General features: G+C 38.7%; 1 protein-coding gene across 11 annotated transcripts in view; it reads left to right on the top strand.

Annotated features, from left to right (window-relative positions):
• The window catches only part of PDE4D (phosphodiesterase 4D), a 1272577-nt gene extending 1262120 nt beyond the window's left edge, over positions 1-10457 (top strand). For all 11 annotated transcript variants that reach the window (XM_019743390.3, XM_074328918.2, XM_019743396.3 and 8 more), the window contains 4 exons: positions 2899-3053; positions 3946-4068; positions 4516-4698; positions 5522-10457. In XM_019743390.3, the coding sequence (XP_019598949.2) occupies positions 2899-3053; positions 3946-4068; positions 4516-4698; positions 5522-5938 (878 nt within the window). In that variant the 3' untranslated portion in view covers positions 5939-10457. The remainder of the gene's footprint in view (positions 1-2898; positions 3054-3945; positions 4069-4515; positions 4699-5521) is intronic.
• The last annotated feature ends 8664 nt before the right edge of the window (positions 10458-19121 follow it).

Raw genomic sequence — 19121 nt, 5'->3', positions numbered from 1 at the left:
AACTATGTATCATTAAATTTTACTTGGAAAACCAGTAATTTTTGTTTATAGCAATGATGCCTAAGTTTGGGGGAGAGAGATTTACTCATATGAGTCATGTGTTCAAAGCATCTGACTTGATGATTCCAAGGGCAGAGCATTTCATTGCATTAACGTGGAGGCAGATCTAGCTACCAGTACACACACTTTTTTTTCATTTTTCTAGTCTCATTTTAAGCTTTCTGTAGCTAATATATATAGAATGTTATTTTTCTGTGTAAATCTAACACTTTCAAAATAAAGATAAATTCATTTTTGTTGAATGTGATTATATAGAAATAACTGTAGAGATCATTATTTTATTCAACAAAAACAAAAAATATTGAGAGTGTACTTCATGGCAAACCTTGTCCTGGGCACTGGGAATACTGTTACAAAAGACAGATTGTGACACGTGAATACGTGTTACCAGATGGCACTAAGTTCGGTGGAGAAAAATAATGCAGGTTAAGGGCACAGGGAGTGAATGAATTGAGGGAGTGAGCCAGGCAGTCCTTGGAAACTGGATATTAAGTGAAAACCACCACTCCCTTTCCACATTCAAAGAGAAATATTGTGTTTAGAAGTGCCCAGGAGAAACCAGATAACCAAGTACATTAAATTAATAACTTTTAATTTTATATAAGGTCTTAAGTCACTAAGTGGGTTGGGAGATCTGTGGGAGGGACCATTAAGATTTGCACAGATAAAATGACAAATAAGGTGAAATAAAATAAATGCCAAGTGAGTGGTTACAAAGCATATAGGAGAAAGTAAGCAGTTCTGCCTGTGGTAATGAAGAAAGACTTCATGAGCCTTGGAAAATAAGGGGGTTTCAACAAAAATGTTACGTAAACTAGTCTCTCTCCTCCTCTGTGCTACTTGACCTTATAGCAAAGTATGAAGGCAACTTTTTGATGATCTCTGAACCTTCAAGGAATCTTCATGGACATGCAGGGTTGTCGCCTTTGTGGGCAATCGACTCAGGAACTGTAGAATCTTATCTCCCCTGTAGATGCAGCCACACACCTTCAGTCCTAAAGGAGAGTAGAAAGTTACATGTCTACCCTCAGGGTTGCTTAAGTGCCAGCATTCATTCATTTAAACACCAGCAGTCACCACTGCCTTTTTGGAACAGCCCCAGAGATTGCCACGGCAGTAGAGGCCCACGTTCCAACAAGGAACCATTCCATGGCCTTTCTGGCCAGCCTTCACTCATCTTAAATGTCAGGAGCTACGTGCTTTCCGAGGCAGGCTTGGCTATGGCTCCTGGACAGTCCTCTGTGTGAAAGGCCATCCTTAGCTTGAGTAGAACTCAGACTCTCGGTTACAATGTTCATACTACAGGTCACCCTCTTCCTTCAAGTCACAGCTTCTCATCTTTTCTTCTGTAGGTTCAATAGCCTTAATTTCTTTCATCCTTCTTCATTGGGCATATAAACTAATCCAGGTTTTTGTAAGCCTGAAGCAGTTCTTCTGTTAATGCCCCTTGCCTACATGCATATTTGCTCCCTTAGAAGAACCTTAACAGATTAATTAGTCATTATCTCTCTAGTCAGAAAACATTATGCCTTCTTTTCAGTATGTTATTTAATCTGCTATACACAGAATGATATTGGGTGGAAGATCCTTTATAGTTTAAATTTTTTGATTGCTATGTTTAACCATCTGTAGATAAATGTTCATAGTTAGTGGTTTTTATAGATTATTTAAAAGTCAATTTGACCAGATACTGACTTTTTAAAAATGAACACTATTGCTTTATCAAAAAATAGAACAAAGACAATAACACCATAATACCCACTGCCTGGTACTATAGACATCTCTGTTCCTGTAGTTTGGGAGCAAAAATTTAGATGTATAAATTTCTATTTCTATAATAGTGATAAAAATCATAGGATTTCACAGTGGAAATATATCTTGAAACTCTCCTCTCCTCCCTAGCGCCTTTAAAGTAATAATTGAGTTGTATTGGATATTTCTTTCTTAGAAAAGAATATATATTTCCAAATATATTTTCTGTGCATTAGTCAGTAAAATAATCAAACACATGCAGTTTTAGTCTTTACAGTGACTTAAGTGGAAACAGATTAAAGTACCAGTCAAATCTTTTTTTAATGACTACCTTATCGATCTGGGTCTGCTATTTACAGGAACTACTATGGAGGCAGGGTCTCTTGCTGCCTAAAATGCACGGGTCCGGGGCAGTTGTGAGAGAGCAGCAGATTGTTCACCATTATGCAGGCAGCCTAACATCCATCTCTGTGTGAAGCCATGAGCGTACACATGGGAAGGGCAATATACATGTATATGGTGACTGAACGATACTTGGAAAAGGAAATGGAAAAATGAATAAAGCTTCAACTTTCAAAGCTATACTGTGGACGAAAATAAGTAAGAGCAGCACGAACAAATCTAGTACTGCTCATGTGTTGCAGACTGTTTTTATGTGCTCTCTGAATACAAATAATCCTAAGTCACGTGATTCTTACATTATATAACATGCTGGGTAGGTGGTACACAGTTATTAGGAATACAACACCCTATGCTCTGGAGATGTTGTCAGTGTTAAGAATAATGTCATTTTCTGCTAAGCTACGGAGCTACGTAGATCTGGAGGGGAGAAAAAAGAAAGCTGAGGCCCACAGGGTGAATCACCTTGGCTCCTGTCAGCAGCATTAGAATTTACTCCCAAGATCCCAGTGCTCTTTCCAATGTTACATTAACAAGTACATTCTCTGCTAGGTGCTGTCGTGTAATGGTAAGGCCTGCAGAGACGTTTAGGGGAAATTCCATCCTAAACCCAGAGTATCTCACAATGTGAAGAATTAGAGAAACTTGGAATGACTGGCTTTGCTAATCTTTTGTCTTTCTTTCAAGACTCTGAACTTGCCTTGATGTACAACGATTCTTCTGTCTTGGAGAATCATCATTTGGCCGTGGGCTTTAAATTGCTTCAGGAAGAAAACTGTGACATTTTCCAGAATTTGACCAAAAAGCAAAGACAATCATTAAGGAAAATGGTCATTGACATTGTAAGTAGCTGATAAAAGCAAAAAAAGAGAACTGTGATGCAAATTGTTTTTAAAAAATAAGAATGAGTATCAGGTGAAAGGAACTGTATATTTCAGAACTTAATGTTGCCTTTTATGTTTGAGAAGCTGCCCCTGCTGCTGTAATGATAATTCTATAATAGGTTTTCTACTTCTAGCAGTTTAAAATTAAGAATAATGACAGCTTACCCTCACCATTCTGGTTTTATTTCCTGAACTCTTCCAATCTGGTGTCGGGTAGAGAAAGATGACTAACGAGCAAAGGGTGCTGGCCTTAGCTCAAATGGATTTTTTCCATTCAAAATTGGGGGGTGGGGGGTCTGCATCAATAGACAGTGCCATTTAGAAACATCCGTGATGTTAATATTTCCTTTGTGCATATTATTCACAGTGATTATGAGACACAGGAAAATCTCTGGCTCTCAAATAGTTATTCTGTTAAGCTTTGTATATACAAAGATAAGAATTATCTGCCTTGGATAAACAGAAAATTACCCGGAATATTGTGTTTCTGAAGTATTCTGTGAGCAATCCTGAATTAGTTCATCAGAGCCTAATCAAAGTAACCAAGGAATGGAAAACATATGTGCTGATGTCTCCTCCATGCAGATACCATGCCATGTTTTAACCGTGGAAGTCTATGTCAGTGCCTAATGTTTCTATATATTGCACACATGTATCTGGGCTTCCAGAAAACTTGACAGCAAAGGGAAGAAGACTGCCCCAAGAAGTAGTACAGAATTTCCATGCACAGCTATTAGATGATGTAGTGGTTTTCTGTTTTTTCTCACATTCTGCATAATATTTTTATTTGCAAATTTTGACTATTTTCCCGTGGACTTTTTTACTTAATAAAATACTCTTTGTCTTTAAGGTACTTGCAACAGACATGTCAAAACACATGAATCTACTGGCTGATTTGAAAACTATGGTTGAAACTAAGAAAGTGACAAGCTCTGGAGTTCTTCTTCTTGATAATTATTCTGATAGGATTCAGGTAAAACATTACTTGAATTTTCACGTGTGTGCGTGTGTGTCTAACTTTGGTTAGATTTATGTCTCTTTTCTTCCGCCTTATAATTTTAGTAATTATAATATAAGCAGGATTTTTGTCCAAATTCTTAATCTTGAGAATTAAATAGATAAAATATTACTGGTTTTTGTGTATGTGTTTAAAAAAAACCTAACATCCCACAAAACCAGACTCTTCAGCAGCTCTGGATTAAATCAACCATGCACACAAACAGTTTCTCTCGATATTTAGATGCTGTAGAGGTGGCATAATTGGGGACTATTAATACAAGTGTGAACCACACATAGACACATCATCGTTGAGCTGTTTGGAATGAGTCTTACACTACATGTATTTTTAAGTGTCACAGTCGTTCAATGTGAATTTCTAGTAAAAAAAAAAAGGTGCTGAAAAAGCATTTGTCTATTTTAGGTCCTCCAGAATATGGTGCATTGTGCAGACCTGAGCAATCCAACAAAGCCTCTCCAGCTGTACCGCCAGTGGACAGACCGCATAATGGAGGAGTTCTTCCGCCAAGGAGACCGGGAGAGGGAGCGAGGCATGGAGATAAGTCCGATGTGTGACAAGCACAATGCGTCTGTGGAAAAATCACAGGTGATGCATTAAGCATAGAGCTTTCAGAGAGAACAAAACTGAAGTTTGAACGTTTGATTACTGTGTGTGCACATCACAGCATTTTCGTGTGTGGTTTTTAATTCGTGCTTTATTTTTGCCAGCTCATTTCACATTAGTGTTTATAAGCCAAAAACCCATTCTTATGGTTTAAATGTGTATAATCATTTATACATTCTTACGGCATTGTATTCATGCATAATGACTATATTCACATAGTATAGTCATAGGTATAGAAATATTTGTTATCTGAATTCATAAGTAAATTCAGTTATGTGAATTTATATGGAGTAGGTGAAATTGTTTCAGTTATCTGGATTCACCTATAAATTGGCTATTCTAAAATAAAGTCCAGGCCTCAAGCCAAGCCCTACCATGTAAACAACTGTTTTTGTAAACAGGAGTTTTTATGTTGTCAACATACTCTTGAGCTGAGAGTTCTAGAAGCTAATTTTCACCAGCTAGTAATAATACTTTTATATCATCTGTTGCCTAAAATGGTGACTGTTTTACAAAACTAAGGTTAGTAATCTTCTGTTCAATGTTATATTTGTGGGCTATGTTATATTTATTTTTATGTAAGTTCTATATATCTGTGTGTATATATATATATGTGTGTGTATATGTATATATACATTTACATATATGTATATGTGTGTGTATACATATATACACACATACATATACACACACATACATATATGTAAATTGACATTAATTAGATAGGTTTATGGGATCTGGTTAACCTTTCCCATTATTTCTTAGTCCCAAGTCCTGTACTCAAATCAGATTTCTTTTTAACCAGGTGGGCTTCATAGACTACATTGTTCACCCTCTCTGGGAGACATGGGCAGACCTTGTACATCCTGACGCCCAGGACATTTTGGACACTTTGGAGGACAATCGCGAATGGTACCAGAGCACAATTCCTCAGAGCCCGTCCCCAGCACCTGATGACCAGGAGGAGGGCCGGCCGGGTCAAACCGAGAAGTTCCAGTTTGAACTCACTTTAGAGGAAGATGGCGAGTCAGACACTGAAAAGGACAGTGGCAGTCAAGTGGAAGAAGACACTAGCTGCAGTGACTCCAAGACTCTCTGTACGCAAGACTCAGAGTCTACTGAAATCCCCCTTGATGAACAGGTCGAAGAGGAGGCAGTAGGCGAAGAAGAGGAAAGCCAGCCTGAAGCTTGTGTAATAGATGATCGTTCTCCTGACACGTAACAGTACAAAAGACTTTCATGCCTTTTTTTGTTGTTTTTTGTTTGTTTGTTTTTTAAGTAGAAAAATGGTTTCCAAAGTGCATGTCACATGCCACAACCATGGTCACACCTCACTGTCATCTGCCAGGACATTTGTTGAACAAAACTGACCTTGACTACTCAGTCTGGAGCTCAGGAATATTGTTTTTTCACCTCCATGAGATCGGAGCAAGGGGGACATCTTCACGAACAGCATTTTAACAAGATTTCAGCTTGGTCGAGCTAACCAAGCAGAGAAAATCAACTCCAAAATGTTTTCAAGAGAGTGTGGCTCATCAGGCAGCCCAAAAGTGGATATGATTCGGGGTTTCGTTTCATTTTATTTGTTTGCAATATTCACAGCAGAAAAAAAGGCACTACACAGACAGTGTGTACGAATGAACGAGGCAACACATGGGTCAGGAACAGAAAACAGCATGAATCTGTTACCAGGAGGAAGATGAGCCACAGAAATTACATAATTTTCTAATTTCAAGTCTTCCTGATACATGACTGAATAGTGTGGTTCAGTGAGCTGCACTGACCTCTACATTTTGTATGATATGTAAAACAGATTTTTGTAGAGCTTACTTTTATTATTAAATGTACTGAGGTATTATATTTAAAAAAACTACGTTCAGAACTTCATCTGCCACTGGTTTTTTTCTAAGGAGTAACTTGCAAGTTTTCAGTACAAATCTGTGCTACACTGGATAAATCTAATTTACAAATTTTACTTGCACCTTATAGTTCACAGCAATTAACTGATTTGTAGTGATTCATTGTTTTATATACCAATGACTTCCATATTTTAAAACAAAAACTAATTTTATGTTGCAGGAAACTCTTTTTTGTAGGTCTTCGTTTGCTTTGCTTTTTGTGTCATTTTTTTCAGAGAATCAGAGTTGTTCTCCACTGACATTTTTCTTCATCGTGTGCAAAGTGAATATTCGTTCAGTAATACTTTGATGTGCATTCTGGCTAATGTGTCTTAAGTCTCATGGACACTCAACCATCAGTTGGTGTTTTCTGAAGCAAGTGAGAGATATATAAATACCCAGTAGCTAAAATGGTCAGTCTTTTTTAGATATTTTCATACTTAATGTCTTCTGATAACTTTTTGCTATGTCAATAGACCCTCATTTCATAAGTGCATGTCTTTGTAATAACCCACACATGTCATGCTCATTTTTATTGTTTCCACAGTCAGTCGTAGTAAGAAAAACTGTTTCCCTTTGTGCTGCTTCATCATTTAGCGTGTGTTTGAACCTCTGTCCACATTCACTAGATAGGGTCTTATCAAATATATCATCACCATTTTGATTGATGAAAAGAAACAGGTAGTCAGGTTAGAGTTAGCGTTCATTTCTACTGTGAGGTAATATATAATGACTAGCTTTTACTCTTGATTTACAGAGAAAAATTTAACAGGTAAGTAGGCAGTTTTAACAATATTAGCAGAATATATTAAACAACACCAGTACAACTGATGCTCATTTGTTTCTATGATTTCACCATGGGATTAAAAACTATATGAGGAATATTCTTGAGACGTGATTTTAAGTGTCGCAACTATCTTCCTTAATGGACAACCACGTAACATGTGGGAATTGCTTTACCAGTTATCATTGATTCATAAGCATGTCTTATAGAGGAGAACTGCTTCAAATGGGTAAAGAAGTTGATGATGCCACAGCTCCCAGAGGTTTGGTAATATAATGCCATCCTAGAATACTGGGATGAGTAAAAAGATCCTGCCAAAATAAAAAAATTAGAGATCACTCTGTTGAATTTAGCACCAAGACCTGTATTACAATTTTAGAGATTAATTCCCAGTATTTACCTTCAGTTGGCATGTTGGGGCATTTATTTAGTTTGGACTTTCTTCCCATTTCAGTTCTTAATAACGTGTTTACCTTCTCTGTGAAGAGTTTAGAACCCAAATAATCATTTTTCACATTGATATCCAAGAACTGACGTAAAGACTAAAGGGGGTATCTAAGCAAATGGAAAATAAATGAAACAGTTAAGAAAAAGTGCAACCCTGAAAAACACTTACATTTAGGAAGTCGCGGGGAGCTTTCTGGGGACTAGTAACTAAGACATCAGCCAAGGAAATGACCCAAGCTGAAGATAATTCCTATTTTAATCCCCTGAGATCTACTGATGCTTAGAACCTTTGACAGAAAAAGTATGTAGCTCTATGCAGAGCAGAATAGGTATCAATTAATTAATTATCAGATTTCCACCCTCCACCCCCTATAAAAGTCAGTAAGTAATCTTCCAAAGAAAGTCCTATGTTTGGCCAAGTGGCTTCACAGAAACATTTGTGAACTTATTTCTGTTTTAATTTTATTTATCCCTGATAGAGGTCTAGAAGAAAAGGCAATCTAGGGTTTATTCCTTTTTCCACAATATTCAAATTCCCACCTCTCCCTAATACTTGGTGTTTCCCCCACAGAGTGCCTAGAATCTTAATAATGGAAAAAAACAACATCTTTAAGCAGCAATATGACACAAACAAATCCAGACCTGAAAGGGTTTATAACTGCACTAAAAAAGAGGGGTATTTTTTTTCTCAATTTCTTGTTTTTTAATGGTCACATTTTGTGAAGATACCCACCGATGGACAATCAAATTGTAGAAAATGCATAATATCCAAGAGACAGGGACTAAATGCACTGTACAATCTGCTTATCCTCTGCCTTCTTTCTCCTTTCTCTCTCTCCCTCTCTCGCCCAAGTGTGCTTCAGAATTATACCCTGCTTTAAAACGAACATCCTTTACAAGTGGCTTTACATTTCCTATAATGCCATAAGAAAATGCAATATCTGGGTACTGTATGGGGAAAAAATGTCCAAGTTTGCATAAAACCAATACATTTCAGCTTGCAAGTTACTAAACATAATAATGCTGTTTTAATTTTATTTTCTTTTATATCACTTAAAATTCACAAGAAAATAATGTAGATAGAACAAATTGCAGATAAGAAAAAAAAACTTGAATGAAATGGATTTCACAGAAAGCTTTATGATAATTTTTAAATGCATTATTTATTTTTTGTGCCATGCATTTTTTTTCTCACCAAATGACCTTACCTGTAATACAGTCTTGTTTGTCTGTTTACAACCATGTATTTATTGTAATGTACATACTGTAATGTTAATTGTAAATTATCAGTTCTTATTAAAACATCATCCCATGATGGGATGGTGTTGATATATTTGGAAACTCTTGGTGAGAGAATGAATGGTGTGTATACATACTCCTTGTACATTTTCTTTTCTCCTGTAATATAGTCTTGTCACCTTAGAGCTTGTTTATGGAAGATTCAAGAAAACTATAAAATACATAAAGATATATAAATTTAGAAAACGTAGCTGCAGGTCTTTGGTCCCAGGGCTGTGCCTTAACTTTAACCAATATTTTCTTCTGTTTTGCTGCATTTGAAAGTAAGATAGTGGTGGGGCTAGGGCTGGGCATTTTACATCGAGTTTCGAATCAGTTCGTTTTCTGGCAATAGTTGGATTTCACAAAACCACACAAACTCTGGAAGATTCTGAAGCCCTTTTGAGATACAAGCTCTTAAGTACTTCTTGCCGTGAAGTGGCATTACATATATAATGATTGTTTTCCCTATCCATTGATCAAGAGCTACTTGTGTTAGTTACATTTGTTTTCTACTTTCCAACACTACTGGGAATATATAGTCTTGTCCAGTGATTATAAAAAGTCTTTTTGGCTTCTAGAGCACATAGGTAAATGAACTTGATTTGAAACTAGAGCCGTAGATCACACATGTTGGTTAGTCATTTATTAATCAGCTTCCTGTCATGTTAAGAGAATATATACTATGAAAAAGTTCATTTTTTTTTGAACCCTGGAATTTTCCTTCGGCTAAGATCAACCAAAATTTTTCTTTTGTATGTAAATCCATATGTAAACACAAAGTTTTATATGATGCCAATTCACATAGCATAAAGGGTTCACCATACTCTAGAATTTGTTTCTGCAAAATTTAAATTACTATAGAATTTTAAAATTTCACAATGGCCAGCTCCTGAAAGCCATGAGAAATTTCCAGTCGATGATGTGGAAACCTCCTTCCAATGTTGCCCAGCCCTCAGAAAACAAGACTTAATGAAAGGAGAGATTCTTTTTCTAGGAAAATAATGAGCCGCCTATTATTTTGTTTTATTTTTTGACACACACTGTAGATTTTAGCAGCCCTGGCCCAAAGGAATTTGATTACTTTTGTTTTAAACAGTACAAAGGGGACACTATAATTACAAAAACACATCCTTACTGATTTTAGTTATTTTTAATTTTACTTCTTTAGATAATGTTTTCAGAGTGGTAAATTGTGTGTGAACAATTCAAATGATGATTCTTTTAGTGGTTTCTTAGCCTCTTCCCACCCATGGGGATAGTACTGTACATCAATACCTTCATATGAAATTTTTATATGCAATGAAAATAAAAGCATGGGTTGATTCTGCTTATTTATGACTCAATCTTTTACAAATAAGATTATTCATTTGAAGTTGTAGTTCAGTCAGCACGGGTTTCCAAGAGCAAGGAAGGTTGTTAAAGTGAAATGAAAGGATAGTGACATCGTAAGCTAGAATATTGATATTTATACTCAAACGAAACATTTATGTAGATTAATCCTGCTACAGAAAACACTGCTGAAATTATTTAAATGGCCTACAAGATTAAGCACAGTGTTTTGTAAACAGACTTGGGAATGAGGACTTCTCTGTTTATTTGGATATTCTGGTATAATGGAAATCCTTCAGACATCCAACATGTATTTGTTTGGTATGTACTCTGCAAAGTACAAGGTTCTAGAGAGTCAGCAGTAAAGAAGACACAGGTTCTGCTTTCGTGAACTCACAGTCTGGTGGAGGCAAAGGCATTAAACAAGCTTATACACGTGCCATTATCAGTGGGCTCTGTACAGCGAACAACCTTAGGTGCCATGACTAAGTGGGAAACTGAACTTGCCCTCTTCTTGAGGGGCAGAGAAGGCTTCCTTAATGAAGTGATTTGGGGCTGAGCTCTGAAGAAGAGTGACAGGTAACCAAGCAAAAGGGAGAACTGAAAGGAAGAGGAAGGGGATCCAGACCGGGAGACTTCACTTAACAAAAGTCCTGAGGTACAAATGAGCTGGAGACTTCTGGAGAAATGGAAGGAAAGCATCCCTTGCTCCATCACTCATTATTCTTTACCCTGCTTTATTTTCCTTATAATGCTTATCACATTAACCTGTACATCTGTTTATGGTCTCTGCCACCAGCACATGGCTCTGTGAGAGCATGCTCACTGGTGTATCCCTCACACCTAAAACTGTGCTTGGTACACAGTAAGTGCTTAATATTCAATATAGCCACCAAATTGATATTGTATATAATTCAATCAGATAATCAAAACGTTTTAGGGTCTTAAAGAGTTTGTTAAGTTGATACCATAAAAGTATTTGGATCTTGTTTTTGAGCTTGCTAAGATCCAGGATAAAGAAAAGTTTAGTTTTCTATCATTGTTAGCTAAAAACTGTGCCTAGTCCTCACAAGTTCTTTTTTTTTTTCCCCTGAATGACAAAAATCTAGTTTTTATGATAAGGAGAGTAAAGATGTCAAAAATTTAATACACAGATGATAATATCCAAACCTTAACTACCAGAATAAGGATACAGTAGTACCCCCTCATGTCATGAATTTACTTTCTGCATTTTCAGTTATCCACATTCAATTGTGGTCTGAAAATATTAAATGGAAAATTTCAGAAATAAACAATTCGTAAGTTTTAAAATGCACTCCATTCTGAGTATCGTGATGGAATCTCCCACGTCCCGCTCTGCCCCTCCCAGGACGTGAATCACGTCTCCACGCTGTATGCCTTCCCGGCCTGTTAGTCGGTAGCCATCTAGGTTATCAGATTGACTGTTGAGATGTATCAGTGTTTGTATGCAAGTAGCCCTTATTTTACTTACTAATGGCCCCAAAGCACACGAGTAGTAATACCGGCAATTCGGATATGCCAAAGAGAAGCCATCAAGTGCTTTCTCTAAGTGAAAGGAAGACATTATTGAAAGGAAGACATTTTGAACATTCTTGACATAATAAGGAAAGCCCTAAAACGTATGCTGAAGTTGCTGAGATCTACGGTAAGAATGAATCTGAAATCGTGATGAAGGAAAAATATTTGTGCTTTTTTTGCTGTCACACCTCCAGCTGCAAGTTATGACCACAGTGGGTGATAAGTGCTCACCACTGTGATGAAAAGGCACTGAATTTGTGGGTGAAAGACATGAACAGAAAATGTGTTTCAATTGATGGCAACTTGTGCCAGAAAGCAATTTCCTGGGAGAGAGGATCGACCACCAGTGGGTCAAAATTTGGAAAGAAAGGGACCACTTACTTGAAATGTTACCTTTGTGTCTGTGCCTGTCACTACAAAGATCCAGGAGAGTTGACTCTGATAAGAATCCTCACCCTTCCTAAGCTTCTGCCAGCTTTCCTAGGATCCCATCTGCAGGGAGCAGGATGAATGGGGTTTAAAGTAGAAAGTGTAGCCCTAATATCCACCAGAAGGTTGCGAGGTTTTCCATTCATTTTAATTTTAGTTTCCCCTTGGCTGTTGAAGGGAATAACTCATAGCAGTTTATTGGAGAATCCCTGGGAGTCCCATCAACCCTGGAAAGGGCCCTCCTTCAAGAATAGATAAGGGAGCATTTGAGTTGGTATGGAAGGATTTGACAAAACCATTGAGAACAGTCTTTTTTTCCAGTTTCCTGGTTGAGAGTAAATGACACACAGATTTCTGGGCCAATGTTTTGACAATGGATGCTTAGGAGAGTGCAGTGGGGGAGGTGCTTTAGGTTTCTGGCTTTGGAGCTGTTGCAGCTGCTAGGTAACAGTGATCTTTATTTGAGCATGTGGTCTCCAGAATGGAAAGGCAATTCAGATAGAGGATTACTAAGTGAGTCCTCAGCTAAAGGAAGATAGAGAGGAGTATTAAGAGTCAAGTCAGTCTTACAAGTTGAGACAATTAAGTTTGTGAACTTATTGCAAACAATGTTGCTAATCTTTTTTGATATCAGAGGGTGTGGGGACAGAGCCAGGAGTGCAGTTTCCAGGCTCTCAGCCTCTTGTGGGAAGGTGCTGGCTGGAGTAGTAAATGGCCATCAACTGTGATTGGATGGCCATCAGCTGTGGCTAGTTGGCCGTCAGCTGTAACCAATGAGCCACTGGCCACTAATATAACTGCTGTGGCTACGCTAGTAGATGATGGTGGCTGGCAAGTGTGGATTGCAGTGAGCAAGTGAGGTTGGTTGGCAGAGAAACGGATGGCAGATTGCGGATTGTGTGGCTCTTGCTTCCTGTGTTTCCAACCCAGCCGCCAGTGAGAAATACTGGTATGAACCCCTTATCCATGGCTCCATGGGTGTTCCTTTTTGGCTTCACCATATCCTGCATTCTTGTACAGGGAGTGGGAGCTGAAACCCCGCATGACAGAGGGATTATTCATTATGAATTTGTACCAACTGAACAAACAGTTAACCAAGTTTACTCTTTGGAAGTGCTGAAAAGACTGCATGAAAAAGTTAGGTGACCTGACTTTTCACCGATTTATGGCTCTTGTATCACGACAATGCAACAGCTCCCCTGGGCCTGTCTGTGAAGGAATTTTTTGCCAGTAAACAAATAACTGTGTTGGGACATCCTCCCTACTCACCTGACCTGGCCCCCAAGGACTTCTTTCTTTACCCAAAGATAAAGGAAATATTGAAAGGAAGACATTTTGATGACATTCAGGACATCAAGGGTAATATGACGACAGCTCTGATGGCCATTCCAAAAAAAGAGTTCCAAAATAGCTTAGAAGGGTAGACTAGGCGCTGGCGTCAGCTTCCCAGGGGGAGGACTTTGAAGGTGACCATAATGATATACAGCAATGAGGTATGTAGCACTTCGTCTAGGATGAGTTCACGAACTTAATTTTCATACCTCATACAGTCTCGTTGTTAATTTTTCACTAGCCTGTTGCAATGAATCTTTCAATGAAGCTATTTTGGAATTTTGAAGCCTTTTGGAGGCTTTTGCATTCCAATTAAAATAGGTATCCTATTTTTTGTTGGTTGGGAACCCTTGTTTTCAAGCTCACGTCTAATTGTAATGTTCCTCACGATGGCGATTGTAATTCTAGGTTGTCTCAGTAAGATCTTGTGATTTTTGTCGATATCTACAGCTTGCAGGACCACAGTTCTTAGTCATAAAATAACCTGGTGTTTTTTAATGTGGTGTGCTCAATTCTTTGAAACTTGAGGATCCCGCTACTTGAGCTAAGTCTTGGATCTTGTGAAGCCACATTAATACCTAAGGGAGATGTGCCACTGGGTTGGGGAATTTGTGGTGTTTTACAATGAACCTTGTGTCCAAAAACTGTTTTTAAAAAAAGATGAAAAACAGGTAATACAAACTTGAACACTTCATGAAGTGGACAGCCTCCTTTGGTCTTTCAAATGGGGCAGAAAGCAAGAACGTCTATAGGATGAAGAAAAAGGAAGAGACAAATAGAAAATATCTGATTGGCTGGGCCCACAGAGTTGACCTTGTTTGAGGTGAGAAGGCCCAGAGTTGGTAGGTGTTTGGGGGTTGGTGGACTGAATATACTGCATTTCTGGTCAAGTAGAACATTTACAGGGATGTAAAAGTTATCTATGTTTCAGTTTGCTGATGTGGCACCGTGGGCAGAAGTGGCTTCATATTGGGCCCAGAAATTTATTTCCACAGTATCCTGTACATACCTCCATAATGGCTTCTCCCCGCACGCCCAATATGTTGTAATTCTCTTGTTTACTTTCTGTTTCTCTCAGTAGATTGTGAGGCTTTTTTAAGACAATGTACTCCTTTTGGCCTGGCTAGTAAAGATTTAAATCAGGATATTAATATATGACTACTCTTCCCCTCTAACACCAGTACTTCTTACAATGTGGCCCTTGCACTGATATCAGAACCAAGTAGTATCTTGATAGAAATGCAAATTATCAAGCTCCAACTCGGGTGTCTGGAATAAGAATCTATGTGGGTTGGCCCCAGAATCTGTTTCAACAAGTTCTCTTGTTAGTTTTATGCACATAAAGTTGAAGGAAACACCATTCAAAACTTCATGGAGTTTCTCCTCACTTGGTTCTGCAAAAAAATAAAAGTAATATTCTGAACCCCCTTTCTAATGCATTGCATTTAATCTAATGCATTTAATCAAAGGATGCATGTTACTATGGGAGCTGCAACCGGTGAGCTGGTGAGGGCTGATGGCAGTTGGAGAAACAGTAGAATCACATGTTTGGCCAATTTTCTTCAAGCAGGAAAGGAAGGATGAAGCCAGCTATTGGCTCACTTCAGCGGCAGAGGAGCCCTAGCAATGACTGCCACCATCATGGCATTCACTGGCATCATACAGGTTCTGGTGGGGGGCGGGTGGTTTCCCCACACCAACAAGCAATGCTCCAACACCAGTTTGGTGTCCTGCAGTTCAATTTAATTCTATTAGTGTCAGAACTTACCTGGAGATAGCATCAGATTCCACAGGTTAAGAGGTTCAGTCCCATAAGACTGCCCCTCCCCCACACACTTCAGCCTCCAATGTCAAGCCTATGTTGTCACCTGGGCTTATGAGCTACAGATTGGAGTACCAATGAACCCCTTCCTTGGGTTTGATTAATTTGCTAGAGCAGCTCACAGAACTGAAACAGTTTACTTACTAGATTATTGGTTGATTATAAAAGGATATAACACAGGAACAGCCAAATGAAAGAGATGCATAGGTCAAGGTATGGGGGAAGGGCAGACGCTTCCATGACCTCTCTAGGCACCCCACTCTCCCCAAATCTCCACAAGTTAACCAAACAGGAATCTCTTTGAACCCTATCCTTTTGGGTTTTAACGGAGGCTGCATTATAGAGGCATGATTGACTAAAGCATTGGCCTTTAGCAATTGAATCAACCTCCAGTCCCTCTCACGTCCATCTGCAGAGGTCAAGGGAGTGGGAACTGAAAATTCCAAATTTCTAATCACATGATTGGTTTCCCTGGCAACTGGCCCCCATCCATCGGTGTTTCTAGTCGCCTATTGCCAGAACAAGACACCTTTATAGCTGTTGTCACTTAGGACGTTCCAAGGGTTTTAGGAGCTCTGTACCAGAAACTGGGAAAAAGACCAACTACACATTTCTTATTTTAAATCACAGTATTATAGATCACAAGATGGCATGGGCTAAAGATTAAAATGTCATTCAAAGGACAGAAGAGTAATAAAATTGCATCTATATTCTCATAAGACCATTGTTGTAACTGGCAGGGACTGTACAACTTCAGTCTTCTACTGTCGCATTGGGGCTTTCTCAGTCACACAGCCAGATGCCCTTCCACTTTTGTAACTGGGTGAAACCACACAACACCTAGGGCTTGGGATCTGACATCACAAGGGGCCACCAAAGGGGCCAAATGGCACAGCCCAGAACTTTGACCCTTGGGGTTAACTTTGACCAGGTTAATTAATTTCTTCTCCTCCTCTCCCCGGAACTGTTGTGAGGCTTGATTTTCCCTTGCAGCCCATCAGGGTAATGCCTGCATTTCTATCCAGTGAAAGTCCTACCAATCCTCCTACAGTGTCTCTTGGCTGCTCCTTGTGATGCAACAGCCAGGGTGGAAGCATCACAACACACTGCTTCCCCTCTTTCCTACTTCCCTTCTTTTCGTGTCCCTACTTCACTTGCTTCTTTTTGCCTTAATCTTTTTTTTTTCTCATTCCACTGAATAAAGGTTTACACCTCCCAAATAAACTATCATCACTTTGATTCCCTGCCTCTGACTCTGTTTCTTAGAGACCCTGAGCTACATGCCATCCTTTACATTCAGAACAGCAGATGCAAATTCGTGTGTGCATGTGTGAGTGCATTGTGTTTAAAATACGGCCTTTATAGGCAAAGGCTGAGCCCTATTCATCTTTGTTTTCCCAGGCTTAGTTCAGTGTCTGCCATATAGCATGTGTTCCTTAAATAGGAAAAGAATGACAACTGGGTAATTGCCTAGATGAATGAATGAATGAGTGAATGAATGAATGAATGAATGAATGAGGTTGATGGTAAAGAATGAGTGGGGAGGGTGTGAGTTGGCCTAGAATGGATTAGGAATTAAGACAAGGGCCAAAGCCAGATGGAGAAGAGAATAGAATTTAAGTAGAGTGGAAGGAATCTGGCATTTTTATCTAGAAACAAAGGACAGGGAAAGAGTGAACGAGGTTCTATAGTACCCTTCACGTCTAGGGAAGTTTTATCCATCCCCACTGTAGAAGACACTCTTGGTTGCCTACTCACCTCCCCACTCCCACCTGCTTCCTGATAAATGGAAGTTGGTATTTGTTTAGGTCTTCTGAAGTCATGGATTTCTGAGGGGAGATTTGGCCCCAGTGTCCTCAGTGTCACAGGCTGATTCTGGGCCTTTTATGGCAATTCCTCTACTCTTGCCAGTGATTAGGTAAGGATAGGTGTTCAGGGCTGCAATTCTGGACAATGAGTCAGGAGACTTCTGGGACATGATACCTCGCTCTTATTAGGGGAGAAAAAGAAGAGACATTGTGTCTTCTAGGCTTTGGAAATTGTTCCTGAGGCTGTCGTAGTTGGATTATTTTCTTGAAACCGTGAAAGAAAGTATCTAAGACACCAATACTGAGGATAGCAGAGCGGGTGATGGAAGCTGAGTCTTTGAAGATGTTTTTGAGCCGCCAAAATAACTCAACTTCTAAATTAGTTATGTAAGACAATGACTAGTTCTTATAATTTCAGCCATTTTAGTTGCATCTTCTACTTTGTTTCCCCAAAAATGAGATCTACCCCAAAAATAAGCCCCAGTTAAGATTGTCAGTCAGATGGATGCATTTAGTACGTTATGGCGATGTTCCAGAAGAAGATGACGTGACTGTATTTGAATAAATGTAGGTAGTTGTACATGAAAAAATAAGACATCCCCTGAAAATATTCCCTAATGTGTCTTGTGGAGCAAAAGTTAATATAATACCTGATCTTATTTTCAGGGAAACACGATTATTACTTGCCCCTGATAGAATTCTAACACACCCACTATCTGTTCTCACAATGAGTCTGGGCTGGAGGTCATGGGTGGGAGTGCCTGGCAAGGTGGAAATGCTGGGGCTTTGGTTCTAAATTAGCTAAGTGACCTTAGCAGTTTTATACAAGCAAATAAATTAATAAGTGTTAATCTCACTGCAAACTTTAGACAGTATTTTTCAAGCTGTAGCCTGGGATCCATTAATAGATTGTAAAGTTAAAAGACGGTCTCAATGAGCACTAAAAGTAAAAGTAACTAAAGTAGAATACAAACTATTTCTGTGTAACACACATAAGAGGAAGTTTAGTTTTCTGAAATTATTGTTTCATTCGTGTGTGCATTTGTACATGCATACATGTGTATATATGCATAGTTGCCAGGTAAAACTTATATATTTTTACACCTGAGGTCATGCACAAAAAAGTTTATGAAGCATTACGAAGTTTAGAGCAAACTCCTGAGATGGCTAGAGGAAACTGGGTCTCTCACCAAACCCCATCCTGCCAATTCACTTTCCTTTTACAACTCCAAAATGGTTCCTAAAGAAAAATAAAAATACAAAGGGAGGCCTAATGAGAAACAGAATAGGTAGCCATTGGTGGTTTTAGGGTGATATGATGGAACAATGTATAAGAAAAGAGCCCAGCAGTGATGTTTCATATTGCCTGGAGCAGAAAATACAGAGGCAAAGAAGTGACTTCTGCATATATTAGTTAGAGTTCTCCAGAGACACAGAACAAATGAGATGGATGGATGGATGGATGGATGGATGGATGGATGGATGGATGGAAGAATGGATGGAGGAATGGATGGAGGAATGGATGGATGGTTAGGTGATAAAGATTAGATGATGATGATAGATAAATGACAGATGATAGATGATAGATAGATGATAGAGAAGAGATTTATTAATGAAATTGAATCATGCAATTATGGAGACCAAGAAATCCCATGATATTCCATCTACAAACTGGCAAACTGGCAAAGCCAGTGTTGTAAATTCAGTCCAAATCCAAGACCTGAGAACTAAGGGAG

This window comes from Rhinolophus sinicus, chromosome 3 (assembly GCF_057876585.1).
Source record: "Rhinolophus sinicus isolate RSI-liver-muscle chromosome 3, RSI-T2T, whole genome shotgun sequence".
Classification (NCBI taxonomy): Eukaryota; Metazoa; Chordata; class Mammalia; order Chiroptera; family Rhinolophidae; genus Rhinolophus; species Rhinolophus sinicus.
The sequence above is the reverse complement of the archived record's forward strand: the minus strand, read 5'-3'. Positions and strand labels throughout refer to the sequence as shown.